Below are 21,709 nucleotides of genomic sequence, written 5' to 3'. Positions count from 1 at the left end.
TCAGGATCTTGCCATGCACGCGTGGATGCTTTTTGCCTCCTGTAATGTTTTCTGGCAAAACTTTTGAGAAGGTCAGGCGACATTAGGTTGCCAAGAAGAAATATAATGTTAATAAGAGCACAGTTCTATGCTGTTAGTTGATAAAACTAAGACGTCCGGCAAATCAGGAGATAATTGCAAAGCAATTTCATTAAACATTTGTTTTCTGTATTTGCTCAGCATGCATCTTTTGAATTATGCTAAGTAGCATTGTGCCATTAGTGCTACCTGTCTGGTTGAAAGGAAATTAAGCCATAAGTTGACAACGAATGTATTTCTGGGTCTGCCCCAAATGTGTCTTGGAATGGCCGGTTGAACATTCTTATGAATTCTCTTACTGCTTACTGTGACTGCCCCCCAAGCCCCTTTCCTGTTTGTGCACCTATCCTTATTCCTCTGTCTGATCAAAGAATAAATCAAATATCTGAAAAAATACAGTTTTCTTTGAAGAACCCAGGGATCTGTCAAAACCTCCTGTGGCTGGCTATTGGGTGATGGCTAAGCTTTCTGGGCTGACACGTTGATTCAGGAAGAGTGGTGCTTGCTGGATGCTGTAGCCACCTGCACCGTCTTCTCTGTCATCCAAGGTGCAACATTTTGGATAGCCTCAGGTCAGCAGAGATGGCAGGAGTCATCCTGACCACTTTGATGTTTGCCTTACAGATGCTATCAGAGATGGTACCCGGGAGTGTTCTTCTGGAGGTATGCACTGGGTACTGGAAAAAATAAGAATCTGTTTGCCCAGAGAATTGAGCGATTGCTTTAAGGACAGCAGTCCCTTTAGGGAAAGTCATCTGTAGCAGACAAAGGCAGAGTTATTTTTAAATCACATGCTTGTAAAGCCAGATTTGAAATCGTTTCCTCTGGTGGTTTTTCTTTGAATAGCTTGGGGGTGTCCTACCACTGTTAGACCCATATTCAGCTGAGAATTAAGAAGGCTGTCTTTCTAGTTCTGAGCACAGAGTCGGGGTCATGATGAAGGCTGGTTACAGAGCGAAGTGAAAACCCTTCCATGTGGCGGCGTGGGGGAAGAGGAGGGCGTAAGTGGGTGGCAAAAGAAGAGTGGGGAGGTGGGGGAGAACCCATTGTACCTTTGCAAGATGGAATTTGTGCTCTGTTTCTGCTGACCTTTCTTTATAATCAGGTTTTGGTGTGGAAGGAACATGCTGGCCATGGGATCTGAGTAATGACAGAGGGGAGTTCTATGCTGGTGGTTCTGGGATTTATGGGCAGTTCTGCCCAGGCAACAGGATTCTCTTGCTTTTCTCAACATCATGAGATGAAGCTTTGGTTTCTCCCTACCCTTAAGGGTGTGCAGTTCAATATTTTCCCATCCAGCACACTGATAGGTCTGCAGGTTGGGAGCATCACGATTGATAGTTGCTGTGCACTGTGCCTCAAGCATCTTGGAAGTGTTTTGCATTCGTTGGGATCAAGGACATCACGAAGGGGAGAGAGTCAGCTTTCTTCTGGAGGCAGGCAGACTTTTTTCTGCTTCTTGGTAGAGTTGACCTTCCCCACCACACCCTGTAGAGGACAGACTTGTCCTTTTCTCTTAACTTTGACCTGTTGTGACATTTCCTGGACGGTAGTTCCTAGTCTTCTGGCAAGAGGTTATTTTCAGGTAGGTATGGAGGGCAGGGTGGTGGTTAAGAGCATCAGCTCTGGGCCTGGGGGCTTGGGTTCACATCCTGGACCTACATTGGCCTGCTATGCAACTTTGTGACAATTTCCATACGTCGTCTTTAAGCCTCAGTTTACATCTCAATAGTGTGGAGATGATAAATAGTCCCCCCTCCCATGGGGTTTTTGCAGGGTTAAATGAGGTAGCACCTGACAGAGTTTGGCATGGTGTGTGGCACACGAATACTCAGCCCCTGGAGCTGTTGTTCTGATGTCAGTGGCATGGGAGCAGGGAAAGAACTAGACTGTATTCCCAACCCCCGTTCTCCATTTAGGGATTTGTTTCATCCAGTCCCCTTCTCTCTGCAAAAATAGGACATGCTTTTTTTTTTTTTTTTCCAGCATGCCCAATCCTTCTTCTGTGTAGCCTGCTTGACTTTGCTCCTTCATTCTGGGTTAGGACAAGTGACTTCCTGGTGTTAACCCAGCAGCATTGCTTCTGGGTTAGCAGCTCCTGTTCTGCCAGTGTGGAAACAGCCACTCGCTCAGTGCCCAGCACCCCCCGCCCCAAGCTCTCGTGCAAGCCCTGGCAACCCTGGCCATCTGCCTGTGTGACCGTGTGCTTCAGGCACGTGGCTGTGCCCTGTCGAGCTTGCCCAACTCTGGGTGGCGTGCTGGCTTGCTTCCGTCCCCCACCCCAACCCTTGCTTTTCCTCCCAGGCGAGCCACAGCAAGTGCCAGCAAGAAATTGTAATCCTGACCCTGGCATGAGAAAGCTGAGCCCTGTAGGGTGGTTCATATGCCAGGGAAACCTGCTCTGTCCAACATTGTAGCCAGACCCCAAACTCGGCCTTCTCTCCTGCCCGTATGCCCAGAGGCCCTGTCTTCTGTGCACTGCTGTGGCGGGCAGGATTCCTGTAGGCCAGCTCCTGCCAAGGGTCTTGGCAGAGTGTTTCCAGTTGAGCGCTGTGCCTACCAGACTAGAAAAATAGCAATATGAAGACAGAGCTAGGTGGGGGAGAGAGAGGTGGGCAAGGTGGGAAGTGAAAAGCTTTGATAACATCCTAATGTATGTAGAAAGCGAGAGAATGAAAAGATAGCAGTGATTTATTAGGCTTCTCTGGATCCTCTCCTGCAACCACACTGATCACTCTTACCCGGGAGTCATTTTTTATGTCTCAACAGTGAAAATGGAAGGAAGAGGGAAGTAGCAGGGGAAATTTAGGACTGAAAAAGCATTGGGAGAGAACATGTGAGAGAGAGACCAGGAGGGACAGGGTCTGCAGTTGATTCTGTAATGGAAATGGTTGAGAATATCTTTCACTTAGCATATATTTAGTATTCCTCCAGCAAATGTTTTGATCTGAAGCCACTAAACCATTGTTTTGGAATAAACTTAAATTTCCTGAAGACCTAAATACTTGCCACAATACCCATCGGAATGGCCCTGTCTGAGACAGCTTTGTATGGGCAACAGAGCAGTGTCTTAGAGCTTACGGTCCAACAAACCAACCAACCTGGGTGTGAATCATGACTGCCGTGTTTGCTCATGATCTCCAGCAGGTTGTTTAAATGATCTGCTTCTGATTTCCCATCTGGAACTTTGGAATAATCACTGGATCTGCCTCATGGGGTTGGTGAAGATCCCGTGAGCCAGTGCATGTAGAGTACTTGGCACAGTGCCTGGCACACAGTAAGCGCTCAATAACGGTTCATAACTGCTGTGAGTGGCAGCCTCATTACCATCTGATGTCCTTTCTCCTAGGAGGACCTAGCATTGGTCTCCTGGTGAGTCTGCGTACTCTCCCTTCCCTAGCCCATTAAGGCCTCTGGTCAAGGAATTTCAGTTTCTCCTCTCCTCCTCTACATTGTCTCACTTGCTCCTCTCAGCCTCTGAGTTTCAGATAACCTGGGGTAGCTAAGTGTAACCTGTAATCATTCCTCCTTGCTCATGAGGTTAAAAACCGAAACAGACAACATGTAGTTCAAATAAGCTCCTGATTAGAAGATTTCTCCCTGACATATTTGCTAGTAATCAATCAGTCAATGTTATTATTGAATCTTTAATCATAGGCATTAGTGATTATACTTAAAAGGCAATATAAGGACCTCAGGAGTCAAGCCAAAAGGCATACTATGGTGCCAGAGGAGGAGAGCGGTCTAGTTCATCCTCCTGCTTATAAGCAGGATTTTACAGAAATATTCCAGAATAATAATTCCTCTTTCCCCCCAAATGGCCCTGTAATGGATAGATCCTTACTCTTTCTGCACCTTCCTTTTCTCGTCTACAAGGTAACATCTTGGTTGGGTTTATGTGAGCTTTCTAGAGCTAATGTGCACAAAGGGTCCAGCATCGCCCCTGGCACATAAGGGGCCAGCCTTGATCACAAGTCAATCCCGTTACTCTTCACTTGTAAATGATGGGAAGGTTAAGGAACAACAGAGGAAGTTTTAGGAGCCACGTGGACTGTCCCCAGATATAGCGTCAGCTTTCTCTTTGTGGTGTACCCTGGGGAAGACAGACCAGGGTACAGTTAAGCTTCTGATCTCAAAGAGATGGCAATTTAGTAGGGAAGGTAGGATTTTTAGGTAAAAGGATGAGTGACAAGACAGAGTGGATGTCCTTGGTGCCATATAATGGGGACAGAGGCCTCTGATAAATCTCCTGGAAAGAGGAGGTGAAGAGTAATCAAGAAAGTGAGTAAAATGTTTAAAAATAAATAAAGGAGGAGTGCAAACAATAAGAAACCACCAGACCTCACAGGAAGCAGCTACTGCCCCGGGTAAGAGTTCCTGAGGCTAGACCCTGTGTTGGCTCTGGGAAGGAGAGGTGGAGAGCCAGAATGCTGAGTGGGTGATGGTGTGGCAGGGTTCTAGAGGCAGGAATGCCCTCGGGGTGTTTAGGGAACAAGGTGTAGATCCAGTTTGGCTGGGGCAGGAGATCCGTATGAAGGAGTCGGGGAAATGAGTCTAGAGAGGCAGGTGCCAGGCAGGCTGGCAGCTTCATGAATGCCAGGCTGTGGAGCTTGAACTTTATCCAGTAGGCAGTGGGGAGCCACTGAAGGTTTTCGAGGAGGGAAGTGGCATGTGGATATTTCCACTTGGGTTCAAGGTCGGATTTGAAACGTTTTTAGATACTTCACAATAGTTTCCTGTGGCAGAGCGGGACTTCCTTATTATTATTATTATTATTTTGAAAATAAATACTCTCCCTTGAACATCAAACAGCTTTTGCAAACACAATGTTCTAACGATCTAGAGAAAGTAATTCAAAAACACAGGGTTTAAGTTTCACTTATGAAGCCCATCATTTTGGGCTTTATGATTTCAGTGATTGGGGGAAACACTCTTTGGCAAGGAAATCGTTTGAGGGATTTGAATGGTTCAGAATTTAGAAGTCCAAAAGCAGGCCTGGTCTCATAGGAGGAGAAAAATAGATTTTAATAAACCCAACCCATTAACATTCATCATTTTTTAAATGCCTCTTTTATAGGCTGACTAGGTTTGCAAACAAGTGTATTGAACTGACTTCTGAGTGTGGTTTTTTTTGGTTGTAGCTCTGTGTGTATATACGTATGTGAGAAAAGAACACGTTAATGCCTCAGTGATACAAATAGTACTTGATTATAAGGATTACCTGCAGCAGTAATATCCAGCTAAAAATACTTAGCCAAGTTTCTGGCCAGCTTATTAATTTTACTCCTGAGAGACAAAGGAATCTTTATAGTCTTGCATTCTTGAGTCCTGACCTTGTGTTTGTGGCTTCCTTCTTCCCTGAAACCGGAATTAATTGTGCATCATGCTTAGATATGGTGGATATGGTGTGTGTGTGTTTGTGTGTGTGTGTGTTGCATTGGGAATGGTGCTACAGCAAAGGGGCTTTGTGTGTGTTGTGGGGACAGGGTCTAGGGGATGAGATGGGGACGCCGAATGGCACATGCATGAAGTGACTTGCCCAAACACCCCTGAAGTATACTCTGATATCAAGCCAAGATTACAGAAAGCTGGAGGAGTTGCCCTAACCCAAACCAGTTAACTTAAATAAAAAATAACAGTCAATGTGTGCAATTTCACCTCCAGCTATGTACAGTAGACAATTACAGGAGTGTTGGCAGAATTGAGTGTCTGTTGGGGGAAAACCATACAGTGCTTGTTTCTGTGAAATTGGCTTCTGGTAGATACACACTCCGTGACTGAAGGTGGAAATTCCTAAAATGTTTGTTTTCTTTCTCTCCTGACTTTAACAAATATCGTTACTCTCAGCTCCCTACCCATCGAGCTCATAATGGGAATCCAGTCTCACTTTCTGTCCTGAAAAATCACCAATTCCGCTGTCACACAAGGTTCCTAAAACTTTTGTTTTTAGAAGTTTAATCTGGGATTTTTTTTTCATTACTGATTTTTGGAAGAATGCTTTGGAATTTGGGGTCTTATAATGAGAGATGGCTTGTGGCTAATTAAACCCCTTTCCCTCTCAAATCCTGCCTGGGAGACGTAGATTCCTAAAAACAATGAGTGCATGCTGCAGAAAGATGCTCCAGGGAGCTACAACACTAAATCATCTGTGACAAAATGTTCTCTTAGAAAGTGGGATTGCATAAATGGATCAGCAAAAATAAGTGCTTTGGCAGAAAACTCCTTGAGTGGGGAAGAGCAATGCTTTCTTTTCTAATTAGCTCTGAGCTTAACAGTCTGATTTGATGTCTTTGCTATGGAATCTAGGCCTGGACAGCAGAGCAGAGAAGGAAAGTCTCGTTGCTGCTCTGTCACTGCCTCTGCACTTAATGGAAAGAGTTAAGAAGCGAGGCTGTCCATTCATGCACAATAAATGCCTCTTGAATTGAATTGAATTGAATGGGAAAAGTAAGGTTTGTTTGGGGAAGGATGCCACCTGGCCCTGACCAATGGGAATCCATGCTGTAAACCAGATGAACACGATCATCTAGAAATGCAGTAATCAGATTACCCAGCTCAGAGATCTCAATACCCCAAGATATGAAGAATACTTCTAAGGAGAGTGGCAAACAGTTAAATTCCATCTGCCCTGAGGATTAAACAGAAGACTTAATTCACCTTAGAATGGATTCATTATGCTGTGGGCTTCGTTTGTTAGTATCACTAAGGAGATTATGGAGGTTTTTACTAGAGAAAAGTTTAAAAATAGGATGGGGATCTTGGATCCAGTCAAAATAATATTGCTTTTAAGAGACCAAAGGCCACTGTAAGATGTAGAGAGGAAAGAGTGATGATATAGAACAGGTAGAGAGAAATAAAGCCTTGATAGACTTTCTGAGGATACATTTATAAAACTGATTGTATATGAATTTCATAGAATTTATTTCATTAAAGTTGATTTCTTTATATTAATACATTTTCCCAGGAGACGTAAGTGTCTTTTTTTCTGGTAGAATCTAGCCCGTGTTTATTTCAAATGGCCAATGACCACCTGAATGATTTTTAAAATAATATTTATATGTGTCAAAAAATAAGTATTTTTTAGCATTGCAAGTGAAATTTACTCAAACAAAATGGGCCATTTAGTGGCATTTAGTTACTGGATTCCTTACAAGTTTGAAGATGAATGAAATTTCACTACTACAAAAACTAGATGTGAAGAAGCAATTTAAATTTATTTATATTCTGTTTCTCTTTCTACCTTCAAGCTTTCCTGATAGTCACATCCCATTGATTCAGATTTTGTGATCATTTGACCTTTAATTGATTAAACTGAAGTTTACATCTTTATTGTCTTTATGAAGAAGATATCACCAAGCAGATTAATTATGCAAATCTAGTCCTAGGCACATTTAACTTATTTGAGTACAAACTAGTCTTTAAAGACCTTACCTGTGTGTATATAAACTGAAACCAAAAGTGTGTGAAACCAGAAGTGTATGGTTCATTTACGTGCCATTGGAGAGGATGTCTTAGACCAATCCCCAAGGATGGTGTTGGGTGTTTTTTTTTTTTCTCCTTGATTTCGACTAATGAAATCATCATCTATTGGAGCAACTTTCTCTCATTCTTCCCCTCTCTGCATCAAAGGGCAGCATAACATGGTCATTAAACCTCTGACCTGAACTTCAATCTTGGCTCTGTAAATCTTCTGTCATTGTTTTTTGCTCTATACCAGATAATTCCTGGAGGAGTAAATGGGGTGATATATGCAAAGCCCTTGAGCGGTGCTCAGCATATGAGTGGTAGCTTTCATCACTTGGATCTGTATTCTATTCTTTCTTCTCTTCCTCTGTCCCCAACATCACCGTGTGGACACTTAAGTCAGGGAGAGCATCTTGTGCTACAGCACCGATGGCCTGGAAATGGCTCCCCACCTTCCGTGTCATTGTAGGGAAGGAAGAGTAATGAGGCACAGTGGGGCTAAGAATCCTGTGTATTGACTTCTGTAGAAAGATCTACATCACCTGGGAGCCCTGGTGTGGTCCCTCTGCTTTCTTGGGTGGCTCTGCTAAGAGATGGATGCTCCACAAGCCAGGGCTGTGTCTTTCATCTCCATCCCCCTACCATCCTCTGACTCTGTGGCTAAAAGACCTTGAGGGGGGGTGATCCCTGGGTGGCACAGCGGTTTGGCGCCTCCCTTTGGCCCAGGGCGCGATCCTGGAGACCCGGGATCGAATCCCACGTCGGGCTCCCGGTGCAAGGAGCCTGCTTCTCCCTCTGCCTGTGTCTCTGCCTCTCTCTCTCTCTCTCTCTCTCTCTCTCTGTGACTATCATAGATTTAAAAAAAAAAAAAAAAAGACCTTGAGGGGGGAAAGGGAGAAATGGAATTTATGTACATTTCTTTGGGGGTTTTCAAGCCTTTCCCTCATGCCATAAGATTTATGAGTTGGGCTTCTCTTTGGTGACACTTTTAGATCACGTGTTGGAGAACTAGCAGCCTCCTAGTTGTTGGTGATGAGTTGTTGGCTGGAGGAAAAGCAGGGCGGTAGGTCCCCAGTGGTAGCCGACTCTCTGGTCTTTTGCCCCTCCTCATGTAAATCCCTTGGACGCTTTCTTCTTAACTCTCGCTATAAGATGGAAAAGTAGCAGGGAGGTCTCCAGATAGGAAAAATGGACCCTTCTTTTGAAATGGAATGGGAACGTGAGGAAATTGAGAAAACCAAATTATTTGGAAGAAAAGTATGAAAATAGTTTTTACACAAAGGGGATGATGAGAATTTGATTAATTTAAGAATTGGGATTAACCTGATATGACTTTGTTTTTTAACCAGATTAGAGATGTGGAGTTCTTGGCATAGGTCTTGACATAGTACTTTGTGTACTGTACATATGGGTGTGGCAGGATAAAGCTTTTCAAGGTACAACAGTCCTGTCTTAAGATTAACAAAGTACATCAAACTAAGCAAGATTTCCCCCTCTTGATTCCAGCTAGAGCTCCCTGCACATATTTTTACATCTAATGAAATATCTCTGTGCTTCTATAAAAGAGTGGGCACAATGCTCCTAAGTTTAAATCAGCTAAATGCATAGGAAATCATAGCAATACCCATTATGTGTTAAAGCCAGGATGATGCTAAGCATTTAATGGAAGAGGTTGTAGGAACCAGCTCATATTAGAAATGATGTTGGTTCCTGGAGCTTAGTCTGCTCCCAGGAGGATTGCATATTATGGCTATGTCGCCAAAGTACGTTTTTTCTTTTCTTCATCAGCCCTTCCACTCTGATTACAGGCAGCTTAAAAATAAATTTGGGCACGTCTCAGTGGCCAAAAACCATGGAGATCAGGATGAAATCATTTTTAAGGCAGAAATAACAAGCTTTGATAAAGATATTCAAAGAAACACAGTCCTAATAGCACGAGCATGTCACGGTTGGACCCCTTAGGCACTAGATTAAATTGGATTTGGAGTCCGAGGTCTCCTGAGAACCCATGATACCTTGAGCAAGTCACTTACATTTTGAGCCCCTCCCCCACCTTTTCTAGCATGGTCTGTGGCAGCCAGTCGCAGGATGATCATGGGGTTAAATTACATTAAATGGGCTAATCCGTGAACAGACCTGGGATCGTGCCTGTTGAGTTGTCACTCAGTTTTCATTCCAGAGTGAGAATCTGTTTTTTGTTTTGTTTTGTTTTTTGTTTTGTTTTGTTTTTAAGGTTTTATTCATTTATTTGAGAGAGAGCATGAGGGAGAAGCAGACTCCCAGCTGAGCGGGGAGCCCAAAGTGGGGCTCGATCCCAGGACCCTGAAATCATGACCTGAGCTGGTGGCAGCCAGCTTGTAGGGAAGCTACACCTTAACCTACACCCTACACCTTAACCTACTGAGCCACCCAGGTGCCCTAAGAATCTGGTATTTAAAGATTATTTTCTAAAAGGTACTTGTAGTTCAGTTTTTGGACTCTCCCAGATTTCTGTGTTGTTGGGCTGAGTCTTTGCAAAGCCTTGTGTTGCTTCTTTAGGTACACTAAAAGACCTCTTTTATAGTCACAGCTATGCTATTAAATATCTTAAGTGAGTGGTCAACGTCTCTTTGGGTTTTACTCCTTCATCTGTAAGATGAGAATAACCTTCATTCTTCTATTTATAAGTATGTCATAAATATGTTAGCCAATTAGAAAATTGACCAAAGTAAATTCAAATTAAAGTATGCATTAGGTTAGCATTATTATTTCCATTGGGTTGAAGGGGGATTGGGGGGATGGGGGTGCCTCGGTGGCTCAGTCAGTTGAGCTTTTGCCTTCAGCCCAGGTCGTGATCTCAGGGTCCTGGGATCGAGCGCAGTATGCAGGGAGCCTGCTTCTCCCTCTGCCCCTCATCCAGCTCAAGCACACCCTCTCAAGCTCATGCCCTCTTGCTCTCTCTCAAATAAAATCTTAAAAGAGGAGAAAACATGTAGCAGCAGTTTGAAGGTAGGCCATTTACAAAAAGCTCTGAATCTGAAATCCACCAAATCGAGGTTCTAGAGCAAGTTGGCCAGGATTGGGTTGTGTATTCCTGGTCACAGAATGTCTCAAGGCCTCTGTTTTCTTATCTGTAAAACATGGGTGCTATTTTTATCTCTGTGACTCTGTTCTAAGACTACTATGAGCTGGAAGACTAACATTCAAATTTTGGTGCAAAAAATGCAGAGCCTCAGGGTGATGGTACTGCTCCCAAGCAAGCAGATGGATTAAGAATCTGACATTTTGCCACTCATAGAGAATGATGGCGTTTAAAATTAAAGCTGAAAGGCAAAAAACCATCTGACACATCTGGAAAAAAAATGCAACAGTATTAAAGCTAGTTTCTTCTTTAAAAATGGTCTTCATTCTGAATGGGAACCCCTGGCTTCTCTCTGGTATTCAGCATTCCCGAGTAACCCTGAAAGTAGGCTCTGCTGGCTGGAATTATCGCTCTAGGAGTTGGATTTTTTAGCAGTGGTTTATTAGCCAGACAAAATAATTTTTAAAAAAAGAGAAAGGGAAAAATAAAAGGAAAACCCCAAGGCCCACAGCTAGCTCTTTTGAAGGGCGGTGGCCAGCTCTGCTTTTGGCTTGCTCCCCTGCATGTCTGGATTCAGGTTCATAGGGGCTCTCCCCTCCCCACCATGGCAGTAGGTTTCACCTCCCAGCTGGCTGCAGTGGATTGCTAGGTGCCTGGAATGTCATCTTGAAAGACTCAAGCTTGGTCTGGGCTTAGGGGAAAGAGTTCTGTGATGAATTAGGGATGTCTGCCATGGGCATAGGTGGGACAGTATTTGTGCCAGGTATTTGCTGCCCTTACAGAGCAGGTTGGGAAGATCCTGGAGTACTCATCCCTCCTCTGGGCAGAAGATCAAGGACTTGGGCCAGTGCGGTTTCTGGTGTCCCGGAAAAGTGTTATTCCAAGCTCCTGGCACATACTGTTTCACTCTCTGCGAGAGGCTTATTCCGGTTAGTTTAATAGAATGGAAGTGAAGTCTGTTGATTCTGCACCATGATCACAGGGCAGGAGTTACAAGAGGGACAGAAATTACAAAACCAGCATCCCCATCAGGTTCCAGGGGATACTGCAGTGGAGGTCAGGCTTGGGTGGGGGCTCACTGCAGCAGCAGAGGCGGCCACAAACCACCAAACCTGGCAGGCTGTGGCCAGCAGTCCTGGCTGCAGATTTCCCTGAAGTGACCAGGGGGCTGGGCCCCCAGTCCCCCACACGGTGATTCTTAACATTTATAGCAGAAGTGCCACCACCTTCTTTAAGAAGGCATCGGAGAATTTACTAGTTTGCTTAGGCTTGGGATGACCTTCTGTCATCCATGCTGATGGAACCAATATTCAGAAGTTTATATCTCTTCAGTTTTAGAATGAGCTTCATGTTTTTGTGCTGTTGATCTGCTTTCCTGGTGATGTTTGAACCTGTAATGCTTTCACAGCTCCCCCAGTGTGCTTCCCATAGGCACCCAAATGTCTCCTAGCTTTAGATCCATGTGCTGCACCAGTGGAATAATAATGGTCACATTTTATTGAGAAATTACTGTGTGCTCCCTGGGGTCAAGGTTTCTGGGTGACAAGAGGTGGGTCCAGGGGTGTGTGAGGCAGCGGGGTGGTGGCTTTGAGGTTAAACATTGTCAGTGGAGAATCTAGAGAGTGGACTGAGAGAGTTCGCAGAGAGTGGACCTCACTTACTCTGCTCCTGTGGTTTCCTGCTGTTTCCAATGACTGCACTTGAGTTCTGCATACGATTAACTTTCAATTATCCTGAGGCCGATTAACTGGTTTGCAGATTAACCAAGGTGAAGGCTCACCTGGGCCTGCAAGGTGCGCATCAACTCAGCTGCTCCATAATTAGCTAGTTATAGCTGATTGCCTGACCGTGGTCAAGGAGCCGGGGGGCTGGGCTCCTCCTGCAGAGGGAGGAGAGCTGAGGAGCAGTGATTTCTAGGACTTTCCACTCCCTTTAACCAGAGGAACCCATTAGCGTGTCAAGTCCTGCAATCTCTAACATTGTCCCTGAGAGGTTCAGAAGCTCCCTAGGGCCCTGATACTCTGTCCCTGGGACCTCCAGCCTCCACACGCTCTCCACGTTGGAAAGATCAAGTTGGCCAGAGGACATAGTAAATTGGAAACTTCTGGAGGTTAAGTGATCTGCTGTGTGAAAAGGAGGCCCAATGAGCAGGGGTGGCTAATCCCCACTTTCCCTCCTCAGCCTGTGAACCTCCTCCCCAAAGATGTAGATCCCCAAAGATGTAGATGTTTTGGTTGCTCATGATTCCCAGCCCCATGGTTGCTTGTGTTCATAGAAAGTTGATTGTGTTTGCTGGGCCCCTGTGGGGTGAGGAAATAGAAATATGGTGTGTTTGCCACCCTTTACACCAGATCAGAATATCTACAATTTAACATAAGAGTCAGGGATCCCTGGGTGGCGCAGCGGTTTAGCGCCTGCCTTTGGCCCAGGGCGCGATCCTGGAGACCCAGGATCGAATCCCACGTCGGGCTCCCGGTGCATGGAGCCTGCTTCTCCCTCTGCCTATGTCTCTGCCTCTCTCTCTCTCTCTCTCTCTCTCTCTCTCTGTGACTATCATAAATAAATAAATTAAAAGAAAAAAAAAACTATTAACATAAGAGTCAAACTGCCATATTTGGGGTAATCTCAGTTTTGTGGGGAGGTGCCCAGAATCCCAAGTATACTCCTAGTCTTGAGAAGGTGTCCATGAAGGACTACCAAGAAAGGATAAACATTGGCATAGGATCACGTTTGATGGGATCCCGTGGATTATTTTTATTTCTTAAGCAGCATTCACCTGAGCACCTAATATGTCTTTTCCTCCCTGACTCTGTTCTCATTTTGTATTTGCCAGGCCTGGAATGCCTTGCCTTGATACAACTGAGTTTGCCGGCACCTGCGGTCCCTTTTCAGCCAGGACCATGGGTTTCCCTGGGTCCTTCTCCCTGGCTCACGTCTTCCCAGGGCTGCTGGTGTGTACCGTCTAGAGATCACATTTTATTAACACAAAGAAATCTGCTTGGGCTGCCTGGCTCTTGCAGTCACGTGGAGAGAAATGTGTTCCTTCGGTACACCAGCCTGCAGCTCTCTCTGCAAAATACAGTCGAGAGCTGGGCACTGGGCCAAGCTTACATTTCACTTTGGAACACACTTTCGCATCACTCTTTGGCAGAACATCCACGGCAGTGTCTATTTGGGGAGTAAGTTAGAGAAGTGTTGTTTCCCTCTTATGAGTGTAGAGAGATAGGACCTTTAAAAAAATATTTGACTTTTCCCCATCTTTGCCATCTTCGGTGTGCCCAGGTAATAAGGGATCCAGCCAGACACGGAAGCTGTGCCTGGGAGATAGCCCCATCCTTCCCAGGACCTCTTGTTTCCCTTGCTAAATCAGTAAACACAGCCAGGACCGCCTGGGACAGTGAAGCTTAGGCCAAGGTAATAACATCAAAACCAAAGTCCAGGAACTCTTGAGCAAACTAGTTACCCTCCCAGATAAAACAACTTCGTTGTCCAAATCTTTCTTTCTGAAGATCTAAGACTTTCAGATGTTGGTCCAGGGCCAACCACTGAAGGAGGAACTTCAGCAAGCCTCCTGGAATGGCAAACGCTGTTAAAATAAACAAATGGACCCCTTCCATTCAGTTTTCCCTCACTGGTCTATTTTTATTTATTCTGCGCACCCCTTGTACTTTACTGTTTTGTAATACCCACCCCCACCCCCTACTTCTCCACCTCTGGTCCCATCTCCATCTTACTTTTCTTACGGACCAAGCTGATCATTTTTCCTCCAGGGAAACATATATCTAATTTGAAGAAGAGGTATCAGAGGAAAGAGGCGATATAATATATTTCTTTTGATATCCCCTTATACTCAGTTATTATGGGTGCCTGCATTAGGTTTGAAAATAAAATTGGTTCTGGAATTTTAAGCCCTCCTTAGGAAAGACCAAAATGATTCAAAAGCAAAGATTTATGGGAATAATTACTAACTTCTCTTCTGTCAGTGAAATAGAAGACTCTCTTGTAACAAGTGACAAAATAAACTCTTCCTTCCCAGTTGTGCCAACCCATAAATTCTGTAGGGATTTCCCAAGCGCTGAGCCTTGTTCTGATTCTAGTGTTTTCTGCTTTGGACTGTTGCTGTACCATCCAGCCCTGCAACAATGAATCAAGATTTAAAAAGAGTTTTTCAAGCAAGGTGCATATGCCCGGCCGCTGCTTCAGTGGGAAGCCCCCTCATTTGTAAAAGCTGCCCAGAACCTCGGGGACCAGGCTACAGCCTCCTGCTGGTCACCTGGTGAAGCCTTTGCTTACTCTGCAGAAGGGGAGTGACAGAAATGCATTCCACCTGTCTCAAAAACCTGCTGGTAATTAGCTGTAAAAATAATGCCAAGCTCTCACGTGGCTGGTAGATGCATCAGCTCCGTGGGGGGTGAACCAAGTGCTACTTCACCGAGTAATACTGTTGCAGTCACATCAGTCCAGGTGAGGTTAAAGAAGGTTCCTGGGGGAGATAGCTGTGGCCCTGCAGTTTCAGAGAGGTCTCTTGAAAGTATTGAGAAATGGTTGATGTTCAGGAGTTTATTTGAAGCTTTGTTCCCCTTCCCCTTATAAGTCAGGCAGGTGTTTTTTTAGTCACATTTTCTTTTTCAATCAACAGAAGCTCTAGCAGATGATTGAGAGGATCTGTAGCCAGCATCAGGTGTCAGTTCTTCCATTGCTCTAGTGGATTCTCTGCTTGGTAGGTTAGCCACAGTAAATGTGTAAGCCCTGGCTAGTTGCCATTTGCCACCCAGCTAGACACCACCTCAAGGCTTCTACCCCCTGCCCTCACTCGGGGAAGTGTTCAGGGAATGTAATTTCATTTTATAATTAACTGAGGCAATGCACACTGCATTTCTTCATGCATTATAATGGCAGGGCAGTTATCACTCAGAACTGACTATATACCTTTGAAAATCAGTGGGTTAAGTTGTTGGTCTTGAGTTTGGCCTATCCTCATACCAGTGTGAGTATTTTAATCCTTCAGGATTTTTTTTTTTCATTTTGCACAAAGTGAAGTCGGTGAAGGCGTGTTGAACCCCATCCTCTTGTCTCCCAAAGCACTTCTGCATATACACGGTTGGTGCTTATTGACTCTGCACCTGACTCTCGGTTTCTCAGAGATAGGGACTAGGCTTTTATCTTCAGCACTTGAACACATGCTTTATACCATAGTTGGCATTCAGTAAACATTTGTTGAAATAACAAAGACATTACTTTCATTATAAGTGGTTTTGAAAGAGAACGTGTGCAAACTTTCATATATCTTCAGTGGCGCTGGCAGGATTATGTTCAACATGGTGAGCCTTTGCAAAGGGTCAGCATGCCAGGATGAGCTCCTTTGGGACAGAGCTGAGTTTGAGTGGTCTCGGCGGAGGCAAAGTGCAGACATACACCCCCGCTGACAAGGTGAGAGCTCCAGAGCTGCTCATAAGGCTCCCGTGAGCTGCTCTTCTGTGTGAACGTTTTGCTATTTTCCAATTAATTATTTAATAGTCAAGGATGAAGAGTATTTTCGAGCCCAACGTGGGACTCGATCCCAGGTCTCCAGGATCAGGCCCTGGGCTGAAGGCGGCGCTAAACCACTGAGCCACCCGGGCTGCCCAGATGTTTATTTTTTAAAAACACCAGCTTATATTTCTTTGGTTCATAGACCTGGGAGGTACTCCTTGGTGTGTGGTACGTTCGGGGGTAACTACTTTGAGTGTAGGATTTGATTGGTTTACGGAATGGCACTTCTGCCCACACCAGCCAGCGGGTAGGGTGCTAAAACAGACATGGCCCTGCTGAAGGGGAAAGGGGCTTCTTGGGCCAGGAGTTGGAATTGGTTGGTCCCTGCATTTGTCATGTCTTCAGCATTCCCTGCAGAATCCATTCTAAGTGCCCTATGTGCTGTGCGCCCACAGCCGGGAATATAGCAGGAACCTTCCGGCAACGCCCAGAGATGCTGGGCCCTTCCCACAAGTGCCTCTGCTACTCCGTTTACTCTGCTTCAGTTTAGTAGTATGCTGGGGAAAAGCCCAGCCCTCCCACCAGCGTGAGGTGGCAAAGGTCTCTGGCTAGAATAGTGTGCAGAGAATTATTCAAGCAACTGAGGTGCCAGAAACATTTTGAAAAAAGTTTTAAAATACAAAAAAAAAAAAAAAGTGTATAGCAGACACCCTTCCTCCTGTCTCCCAGAATTAACCATTTGACATACTGACCTTATATATTCATATACAAACGTATGTACACAGTTGTCTATGAATTTAAACATTACAGATTGAGTTGTGGCCTTGGGGAACTTTTTAAAAAGAGAAATGTGGTAACTCATAAAGCAGCACTGAAATAATTAAAAGTCTGTTTCCTCAGGTCTTAACCCCTTCCTTGCATGTTGTTTCCATGGTATCAATAAATTAGCCTGTTTTTAGTCTAGGGGAAAAAAAGGCCAGGCTAGTTCCATAGAAGGGTTTCACTTTTTTTGGAGGGTGGGGGGCGTGCAGTGCTCCTGGGGGTGCATACATTACTTTGGAGCATCCGTAAACCCTGGAGGCACATACCTTCCTCCCTCCATGCTGAGGACGAACAGACAAATACACAAAACCAACACAGAGAGGAGGGCTTGGTGCAGCCGGAGCACCCTAAGGACGCGGGGTTCTGGGAGCCACTGGCGACATGCCTGTCAGGTGTGCAGCAGCTTGTCACTGCACGCTGTCTCCTGACTGATGACATCCTGAGGATCAGTCAGCAGTGGGTTCCATTTTTTCTCTGAACATAGAGCTTCCATCAGACAGGATGGGTGGAAAAGCAATGACACAGGAAGAGCTAACCCTTCTTTTGTGCTTACTACGGTCTGGGCACCAAGCTAAGTGGTTTCCGTGTATTATCTCATTAAAGCTCAAAACAACCTCTGGGTACTGCTGTCATTAGTACTAGGGGGGCACTACCAGCATCCTTTAGTAGGTGAGGAAACAGGCCCAGGGAACCGAATAAATGCTGAAGGGAGCATGCTTAGTGGACTGCAGGGCTGGAATACGAGGCCACGTGGTCAGACACCAGAACCCGCCACTGCTTCTTGGTAGAAGGCACGTGGCCTGCGGAAGGTAGCAGAACTCACGGGACCTCTGAACACCTGTGTCGGTGGTACAACAGTGACGTTCGGACCGGGAAACTAGCTGTGGGAGGAATGAAGGCAGAAGGAGCCACTACAACCTGACCTGAGTGTGTGTCTGTGGCCAACTCAGTTCTTGGCCAGTTCCTGGGGAGTCTGATTTTAAAGGACATGGAGAGGCTGATTTTCAAAATACAGGCTTTACCAATAAAATCAGGACGGATTTGACTGAAAAATGAATTCTGCACTTTGGTAGGATTCTCAAGTCCACAGTGCCTTCCAATATAGTTTTAAATGTGAAACACCATGAAATAATAAACATACTGATCCAGGAGATCTAGGGATGCTCTAGTGGGGTGTTAGGAATGCTTAATGCCTCTGAGCTCAGCCCACAGCATGGTTTGTATAAGTCAAGACAGGATTCATTCATCCTTCTGGTGCCCACCCTCTGCTGACCCGGCCCAGCACAACAGGGAGACACATAGATTTCCCCCTAAGAAGTCCTGTGGGGAAGCATGCATGGGTACGTGATGATGCTGGGCATCAGCTCTGCATTTGCCATCAGCTAGATGAATGGAAGCAGTTGCTTACTCTGTGTTCACCTCCGTGTGCTTCTCAGAAACATGCTTGGTGAGCGCTCCTGACAGACTCAGACCCTGGGGCTGATATCTCCTTGAGAGCTGCGTATATGAAGCAGCATAGAGCATGCAGCCAGCACTTGGTAAATATTGGTTCCCTTCCCCTTCCTGTGTGTGAGGCAAGTTGTATGAGTGAAGCATCAGCAGTTCGGAATGCAAAAATAGATCTCCATGTGAGGATGTGGCCTCTTTTCCCCGAGTGCAGACCAGATGTCAGGCTGCCTGGTGAGGACTCCAGGAATGTGGTGGCTTCCTTCTTTGGGGCTTCGTCGCTTCTCCCCATATGGAGAAGCCTCCCTTTCAATGCATTTCTTGGATCAGAAAAAAACAAGAATGAAAAAGAAGATGGTATAAAAGTCTTGGGAATGAACTTTCTGTATTCTCCCTCTTAAAAAGGATTTGTGATGTGTTATTTAGATCTTAATTGCAAGTCTGATACCCAGTCGTCATATCATTATCCCTGTTATTTAATAACATAATAAAGATTAATGGAGAACCACGAGCAAATGAACATTTGTTTTGGAGTGCAATTACACATTTTCTTACCAGATATTTACTGAGGGCAAACTGTTTACCAGGCGCTGAACTAGGTATTGGGGTTTCAGACGTAAGAAAGATAAACCGTCCCTTGAACTTGAGAAGCTCTTGAGGCAAGAGTGGTCAGCTCTGAATGGGGTATAGAGGGAATATCAGAGATGATCCTTGATTGTGTCTTGAAGAATGGGCAAAATTATGTCAATAGGAAGGAGATATATATATATATATATATATAATTTTATTTATTCACAAGAGACACACACACACAGAGAGAGAGAGAGAGAGAGGCAGAGACATAGGCAGAGGGAGAAGCAGGCTCCATGCAGGGAGCCCGACGTGGGACCCGATCCCGGGTCTCCAGGATCACGCCCTGGGCCGAAGGTAGGCGCTAAACTGCTGAGCCACCCAGGGATCCCAGGAAGGATATATTTAAGTGACTCATTGAGTTTTTCTTGACTGATTTTAAGAATTAGTGTCTATTAAATATGCACAGTAAAAAAGCTCACAGCAAACAATTCAGATCATAGTGTCATGTGATAACACTGACCTGGAATGAAAATAGGGGAAATAAAAGCATAAAACGAATGCATATGGTGGTTGATCCACAAAGGGGCTAGCTCCTTCCTACTCAGAAAAGGGAAACTTTGCTGTATGGTGAGGGACCTGGTGCTCTGCACTTCCAGGGCAGCTGAGCCACGTGTCTTGAGCGTGGTATGTTTAAAGAAGATGTTGGGAGGTTAGAGGCGGCATAATTGATGTGATTTGACAGTTGCTGTGGCAACACACCCACTTCCAGAAAATCAGTGTTAGTGGGAGGGGAGAAAAACTCGTGGCACTTGCCCTGGGCTGCCCTGTGCCCCATACTTTCTGGGCCAAAGGTGTGGATAGATTTAGGACAAATGCCCCACATGGCTGACTACCGCCTGGCTTGCCTTTGTGGCATTGATTCTGGAATGAGATAAGGAGGTGAGTAAACCAGAGCAAAGACAACAGGGAAACGGTGCGGAGGAGGAGGGGGTGGTCTGAGCAAGCATTGCCAATTCCTTTGAGGAAAACATCTCCCCAGTGTTGTATTTGAGTATATTGAACAGCCCATGGATTTCTGTGAAAAAATACATGTGACATAAATATGTGTAAACCTCTGTTTATGGAAGCAGCAGCAAAGAATGCTTTGGGCATAAATAAAATCGTCCTTAGAGTAGTAAAAAGACTTGGGTTCATGAAAAATTGCTTTTGACAAGTTTTGATGGAAGCGCTGGATGATTGCCTCTGGGGCGCCATCTTCTGGCAGGTGGGGAGCATGACATGGTGTGAATGCTGTGTGGGTGGTGGGTTTCCTTATTAACAAGCTGGAGTGTCTGCTGGCCTTCCATCCACAGGGGCTATTTCCCCTAGATCATTGGTTCTCAGCCTTGGCCCCAGTTGCCAGTGGAGCTCTTTGAAACCATTTCTTTTAAAATGTTGAATTGCAAAAGTAATATAGGGTCGTCGTAAAATTAAGTCAGAACTGTACACGTGTACAGCTTGAGTTCTTATATCTCATTCCCAGATTTAAGTGTCAACAGTTTCTTGGACACTCTTCCATTTTCTTTGTTATTATAAGCACGTGTGTGGGGGGGATTATGGAAATATATGTATATATACACACTATATATAGAACAGTGTGCATACTAGGGTGCCTGGGTGGCTCAATTGGTTAAGCGTCCCACTCTTGATTTTGGCTCGGGTCGTGATCTCAGGGTCAGTAGATGGAGCCCTGCCTTGGGCTCTGAGATGGGCATGGAGCCTGCTTAAGATTCTCTACCTCTCCCTCTCCCTCTGCCCCTTCACCTCCTCCCAGCACCAGCTCACACATGTGTGCACACGCTTGCTTCTCTCTCTAAAAAAAAAAAAAAAAAAAGATTAGTGTTGTACGCTATACAAAATGTTATGCAATTTCCCCTTTTTATTTAATACCTTTTGGATACATTTCCACAATAACATATATAGCTATTCTACTAACTGCATGGAATCCCATTGTCAGGCTATGCTGTAATTTATTTAGCAAGTACCTTTAGCTTGTTTTCATCCTTGGTTGCCTTTTTTTTTTCTTGTACATGCGTGTGGCATATCCAACATTTAAATTCCTAGATGTGGAATGCTTGATCAAAATGTATAGGACCCAAAGGAATTGTTCTAGTTCATACTCCCACCAAAAGTGTGTGAAAAGACTATTCCCTCTTTCATTAAAACAAAACAAACGAAACACAACAAAGCTACGGATCCCAGGTCCCCTTTTCAGAGCTTCTGACTGAAGTGGGAAGGGTGCTGAGCACCTGCATTTTTTTAAAAGCTCCACAGGTGAATCTGGTCCTTAGCCAGGGTTGGGAACTGTGACCTTACACAGACGGAATAAAATTAAGAGACTGTGCTTCTCAGTGATGATGCCTTGGTCATGCCCTTTCAGATCCATACAGCAAGACTTCCCTTCATGTGGTCAGTGGGTTGGAGAAATGGAACCATCCATCTTCTCTGAAGATCTTGTTGAACTGGATGGAGGTCTTTCTTTAGACAGATATAAACATTAAATGAGTATTAAAATAGTGTAGGATTCAAACTACAAGAGCCAGAGAGTGAACACCTAGGTACAGTTTGAGACTTTTCTCACTATTCTTTAATTATTTAGCCATAACTCATTTCCTCTTTTTATAGACCTTTAAGAAAGAATCATTTTGTTCTTGTGGTATGGCCTCCAATTCCATCAGAAATAGTAGGTAGAGTCTGTGGGTATTAAAAGTCAATACCTCCTCCTTCTCTGATATCAGTAGGAAAAGTCCCCAG

At 44.8% G+C, this 21,709-nt stretch overlaps 1 protein-coding gene across 5 annotated transcripts in view; it reads left to right on the top strand.

Annotated features, from left to right (window-relative positions):
* Positions 1 to 21,709, top strand: part of HLF (HLF transcription factor, PAR bZIP family member) — a 53,967-nt gene that overhangs the window by 6,406 nt on the left and 25,852 nt on the right. The window contains exon 3 of one of the 5 annotated variants that reach the window (XM_041724831.1): positions 13,437 to 18,325. The exons of the other annotated variants lie outside the window; for them this stretch is intronic. Coding sequence (XP_041580765.1) covers positions 13,437 to 13,786 — 350 coding nt within the window. The 3' untranslated portion in view covers positions 13,787 to 18,325. Of the gene's footprint in view, positions 1 to 13,436; positions 18,326 to 21,709 lie in introns of those variants that run through there. 5 annotated transcript variants of the gene reach the window in all.

The sequence above is a fragment of the Vulpes lagopus genome, chromosome 12, assembly GCF_018345385.1.
Source record: "Vulpes lagopus strain Blue_001 chromosome 12, ASM1834538v1, whole genome shotgun sequence".
NCBI lineage: Eukaryota > Metazoa > Chordata > Mammalia > Carnivora > Canidae > Vulpes > Vulpes lagopus.
Note: the sequence above shows the minus strand (reverse complement) of the source record. Positions and strands in the feature narration are given on the sequence as shown.